General features: G+C 54.5%; 1 protein-coding gene across 3 annotated transcripts in view; it reads right to left on the reverse strand.

The window, feature by feature from the left end:
* IGDCC4 (immunoglobulin superfamily DCC subclass member 4) overlaps window positions 1-1,405 on the reverse strand; it is a 38,047-nt gene extending 36,642 nt beyond the window's left edge. For all 3 annotated transcript variants that reach the window (XM_045822553.1, XM_045822552.1, XM_045822551.1), the window contains exon 1: window positions 1,255-1,405. In XM_045822553.1, the coding sequence (XP_045678509.1) occupies window positions 1,255-1,321 (67 nt within the window). In that variant the 5' untranslated portion in view covers window positions 1,322-1,405. The remainder of the gene's footprint in view (window positions 1-1,254) is intronic.
* Between the last annotated feature and the right edge of the window lie 4,595 nt (window positions 1,406-6,000).

Here is a 6,000-nt window from a genome sequence, read left to right on the forward strand (position 1 = left end):
CTAAGCGAGGGCTCCTTCCCGCTCCGCCATCCCTGCTCTCTCCCACGTGGCCTGGCTGAATCTCTCTGGAAAGCCGCAGCAGCTGGAGAGAAATCCCCCTCCCCACCCCCACCTCCAAGTCCCTCCCCGACTCGCCCCGGACGTATCCTCAGCTCTCCCCTCAACAGGGAAGGCAAGAACTGGGCTAACAAAGCGGGCAGCCCATCCCCCTCCCTAGCCCTTCTACCTATCTTCCCCTTTGGCTGTCCCCAAACGCTTATGGGACAGAAAGCGACAGGGCTGGAAGCGCAAGCAGGAGCCCTAGCCATAGAGACTCCGGACTCCGTCACCCCCCTCCCAGCCCTTTTTCCAGCGTGGGCAACTCTGGCTCCTTTCCAACCCCGAAATGAGGTTTGGGGGGGCGGTTTGGAGGAGGCCTTGCTGACCTCGTCCACGCTTCCCAGACCTGCCCCCGGGGTGGGGGGTGGGGAGCAGTGACACGCGTCCCATCCCCACAACGACTGTTGGACACTTCCACAAAAGCAACTGGTTTCCTGCCCCTCCAGGCCACAGGTTTGGGGGAGCAACACTCCCTGCACACATACACCAGCCCTAGGGACCACACCCACCGGGCAAAGTCGAGTGTTGTACTACCACTAACCCGAGTCAATCAGAAATCTCCTGCTCTGTCGCTCCCCCACCACCGGCAAGGGCACTCCCCAAAAGCTAAGGCCAAATATTAGTTCAGCCCCATACACACAATTACACACGGTTGTGATACAGACGGAGGTGCAGACACCCCCCGCAAACAACCCTCCTCTTTCACACACACACTCAACCCCAAGACACTAACGGGCAAGGCAAAGCCCGCCCCGCGCAAGGCACCAACACCGCAGCCACAGCCCCGCGTTGCCACGCGGAGGCCGTGGCACGCACTGCGGACACGTCTGCCCGCAGGAGCCCCCTCCCTACCCGCGGCAAACGCGCGCGCGCGCGCACGCACACACACATACACTCAGTCCACTCCGGACTCCGTAAACCAAGGACACACACCCCCTGCGGACAAGTTAAGAGCCGCAAACGCCCCCAGTCACTGCTCGCAGACCCTTAAGCGCAGGCATCCCAGGGACCCGGACGCGCAGCCCACGCCCCACCGACACAGTACTCGTTCGGGACGCGGGATGCCCGCCAGCCCCGCAGCCCCGCGAGGCCCCTGGCGCGGGCGCACGGACACACCGCAGCCGCTCCGGCTGCGGGAGCGGTGCCCGCCCTTACCGCGCGCGGCCAGCAAGCAGAAGGTCAGCGCGATTAGCCCGCCGTGGCCAGCGTCCCCCTGCGCCATGGGGCCGGCCCGGGCCGCTGCCGCCGCCGCCCCGCGCCTCGGCTGCCGCCGCCGGGGGAGGGCGCGCCGGGCGTCAGTGGCCCGGGGAGGCGCGGCGCCGTGGGCGGGGGCGCGGCCTCGGGGGCCCGGGCCCTAGCGGGGGCCTGCGCGGGGGCCGGGGCTGCGGCCGCCTCGCCCGCCCCTCCATCGCCATCTTGGGCGAACAGCCGAGGGCGGGGGCGAGGGCGGGGGCGGGGGCGGGGGGTGCCTCATCGAGTGCGGCCGCCGGGCCCGGGCACCGTGACCCTGCGGCGCTCTGGGCTCTGCCCTGCTGGGGTCCGCGCCACGGTGCCTGGCCCTCTCTGGGTTGCCTTGGGTCCCTGTTGGGCCACTTGTTTCTGAGTCTGTCTCTTAGTCTCTCTGTCTCTGGGTCCGCGGGTCTCTCTGCCTTGGTGTCTGCGTTTCTTTTCCCCGTCCCTGCCTTAGAGTCCCCCCACACCCATCTCTGTTCCAGGTTAAAGGGAGGCAAATTCAAGGCCCCTGCTTCTGTCCCGATGGCCCATCTTGCCCTCGGAGCCCAGTCCATTCCAGCCCAGGTCCTGTCCTGAATCCTGGTTAGCTTCTCCGTTCGCTGCACCAACAGACCCACTGAGGACAGGACGGTTCCCTCTTCACCCCCATTTCCATTGCCATTCCAAGCTGAGGGCTTCTCTTGGCCTCTTTCCCCGGCTCTTGCAATAACCAGCCCAGGTAGGGCATTTGCTCAACACTGAGCCCATTCAGACGTCTTTGCAACCCTGAAAGGGACAGAGAAAGCTCGACGGCTTTCATTTTACACATAGGGAAGCTGAGGCTGGAGGAGGTGAAGACTCACCTAAGGACCTGAGGCCTGGGAGCCGTGGATGCAGGACCAGAACTCTGGGTTTCTGACTCTAGAAGGTCATTTCCACTCATTCTTCAACTGTGCCTCCTCTCTCCTAGTCAGACTGGTTGCCTGATCAGTGTCCCACACATATTTCTTGCTCTAAAGCCGGGGATTCAATCTTCAGGCTATGGTGGGGAGAGGAGTACAGATGAAAGGACCTATGTGAAGTACCTCGAAAGACCAAGATGCCGTGTTCTTTATTCTTCGTGCTTCCAGTGTTCCCATGACCTAGAGCCATTTTGTCTCTGTACCCAGGGGGTGCCTTATCTGTCTGTTGCTAGTCAGCCCTTAATAATGACCTGTACTGTGCCGATCTAATGGGACCAGGAATTTATTCATTCATTGCCAGGCCCATCAGCAGCATTTGACTTAGCCAGTCCCTCCCACTTGCTTCTCTTGGTGATGTCTGGCCATCAAGTCTTTAGGAGACATCTTTGTACGGAAGATGCCTGCATGTATAGCTCTGGGCTGCACCCTCTCCCCTGAACCCCAGGCTTATCCAGCTCCCTGCTCAACATTTTCATTGGCATCTCGATTTTAACATGTCCAACGCGGAGCTCTGATGTTCCCTTTCAAACCTGCTCCTCCCAGTTTCCCCCATCAATTCTGAGCCACTCCATCCTTCCCGTTGCTCAAGTGGAAAACACTGGAGTCATCCTGGACTCTTCATTTTCACGTCTGTCTGCTCTGTCTCCTGCTGCCACTGGGATCCGAGCACTTCTCACCAGGCCTGTTGCAGTAGCCTCCTTATTCCTGTCCTTGGGCCTTTCACTCTTTTCTCAGTATAGCATCAGAAGTAATTCTGTTAAAATGTGAGTAAGACTGTGTCACTTCCCAACTCAACACCTACCAGGGCCTCCTAGCTCAGAGCAAAAGCCAAAGTCCTTGTTACAGTGAGAAGCTCTGATCTGGAGGACTGTGTTACCTTTCTGATCTCGACTCCTACACCACCCCCTCCACTTACCACCTCTCCAGCCACACTAGCCTTGTGGTTGTAACCTGATCATGACCAGCCCCCTCCCTCCTGCCTCTAGACCTTTGCCCAGCTAGTGCAAGTCTGAAACTCCGTCCCCCCACCCCTCCCGTCCTCACAACTTCCTCCACTTCCCTATCCACGCTTCTTGCTAACATGCTCTACATTTTACTAAGTTTATTTATAGTCTATCGCCCCTCAACTAGAATGAGGGCTTCCTGAAGACTGGGATTTTTGTCTGTTAGGTTCCCTGCTGAATTCTAAGCAGCTGGACCAGTAGCACTGTGTAGGTGCCAATAGCCAGGATAAAAGGTACCAGTCACTGCCCACAGGGACAACAGTGTCTAGGTGGCATGGGGTAGCTGAGAGGATGGGAGCAGGAGAAGGAGGATTTGGGGCGGGGCTTGTTGAGGGAGAGGGAGGGCTTCACAGAAGTGTTGATTGCTGTACATGTTCATCCTGGGTCGTGACGGTTTCAGGAGGGTGGAACCGCAGGGTTGAAGGGAATAAACACCCTCTGCAGAGGCCCTGCGGTGTGAGAGCACAGAAGGTACGCTGGGAACGGCAGCGCCAACAACTGACTAAACAGATACTTGTGGGTCGCCTGTCGTGGGTCAGGTCCGCTCCAGGCTCCGGGGATACTGCGGTGAAGACGGTTCTTGCCAGCATGGCACCAGGTCCAGTGAGGGAAACAGACAAGGAGAAGAGCAATCGTAACACGGTGCGACACAGGCTGGGGCGCGCGCAGGGAGGAGTGGCACCCTGCCCAGCCTTGGGGGGGGGGGAGGCGGGGGGGGGGAGGCGGGGGCGGGGGGAGCTTCTGGAGAAAACTGAATACCCGAACCCGGTGTAAGCAAAGTGTAAGTGCGGACTGGGCAGGAAGGAGGGCAGAGGTGGGAGAGGAAGCCAGACAGGGAAACTGGCACCCGATGGGGAAGGTCTTGAATGTCACCTAGAAAGCAGTTGATGATCTGGCTCTCAATTCAATGAATAAATGAAGGGACAAGGTATCGCCATGTAGTGTCGCTGGTCCCACAAGGCACACACAAAAACCCAGTGCATGTCTGTCTTCGCACCTCAGCACACAGGGGTGGAGGAGACGTGGAGCGTGGCGAGTCCAGGCCGGTAAATCCCGTGTAAGGACTGAGAGGCGTGGTTCTGGTCCCACCTCTGCTACCGGTTTGCTGTGTGACTGTGGACGACTTCTTTCCTCTCCCTCTGCCTCAGCTTGGGCAGCGAGGAAAACAAGAGGCCTTGGGGTGTGTATGATGCACTTTCTAACCAGCAATGCCCAAGAGTTCACGCCGTTAAAAATGGATATGGCACTTGCCTTAATTTCTCTCTTTTTAAATCCATCCTTAAAATATTCTGTTACTTCCCCCCTTTGAATGGTACTGTGGGGTGCCTCCAAACGTGTGTGGGGTGTTCACATGTGGAGGGCTGTGGAGGGCCAGCGAACACGCTCAGGTGAACATCACTAGCCACCGTCACAGGTTCTTACCATTAAAGAGCTTAAATTGTTTCCCATCTTAGCTATGTAGGTGTTGTTTAATTTATATCCTTGTGGGACCATGAGAAAGATAGGACAGGAAGTATAAAGAAGCACTGATGGCCAAACTACAACAATCTGATGCTGAGAAAATGAAGATGTTGTCAACTTGTTTCAAGTTGACAAAAAAGAATGTTATAGTCTTCTAATCAAGTCATTATTCATGAATATATAAAAAGACTTTTTTATTTTATTACTATTATGTTTTAGAGAGCTAGAGGAAAAGGGGGAGAAAGAGAGGGAGAGGAACACCCATTGCCATCCTCTCCTAAGTTCGCCAAACCTGCAGCCCGGGCATATGTGTGGCCTGACCAGGAATCGAACCAACGACCTTTTGTTGTTGTTGTTTTTTAAAGATTTTATTTATTTATTTTTAGAGAGGGAAGGGAGGAAAAAAGAAAGAGAGAGAAACATCAATGTGCAGTTGCTGGGAACCATGGCCTGCAACCTAGGCATGTGACCTGACTGGGAATCGAACCTACGATGCTTTGGTTCTCAGCCTGCGTTCAATCCACTGAGCTACGCCAGCCAGGACCCAATGACCTTTTGGATTGTGGGATGATACCCGACCAACTGAGCCATACCAGCCAGGACGAAAAGACAATGTTTAAAAAAATAAAATCTAGTGATAATTCACTCTAATTTGGAGTTTTGTTTACCAGAAACCCAGACCTATTGTATCTAAATGTTTTTTTGTGTGTGTGGAGAAGTATTTACCAAATAGATATAAAATCTTTTATTTCACATTTCAGAAATAAAACGAAAATTTCTTAAAGATTTTTTGGTTGTAGCGCAAAATTGAATCATATCATGAAAGCAGTTTTTGTGCATTTTTGATCCTGTGGTTAAATTTCAATGTATATTTGGTCCCCAAACTTGATAGTTTTGTTTGTTGACAAATCATGTGGGATTTTTTGCAATTAATTTAAAATCAGTACACATCACTTCTTAAATGGGGAGGAGGGTTTTTTAACTCATCAACTGAAATGTATTTACGTTTCCTTCCATTAACAGTGTAGTGTCATACATTTTTTGTCTTTGAGACAATTCTAAGACAGAAGTAACCTCTGGGGACAGCTCGGTGTGGGGGCTGGGAGACTAGGCAAAGGCTGGAGGACTCCAGTTTTCATGGTCTTGACCAGGTGGGTGGGATGGGATTAAATACAAAGAATGTGGAGAGAGAGAGGCAGAGCAGAGGGGAGATAATTGGCTGTCTTAACATGTTAAGGATGAGGTGCCTTCACAGCATCCCT

Source organism: Phyllostomus hastatus, unplaced genomic scaffold (assembly GCF_019186645.2).
Source record: "Phyllostomus hastatus isolate PE091 unplaced genomic scaffold, TTU_PhHast_1.1 phas_scaffold_501, whole genome shotgun sequence".
Lineage (NCBI taxonomy): Eukaryota > Metazoa > Chordata > Mammalia > Chiroptera > Phyllostomidae > Phyllostomus > Phyllostomus hastatus.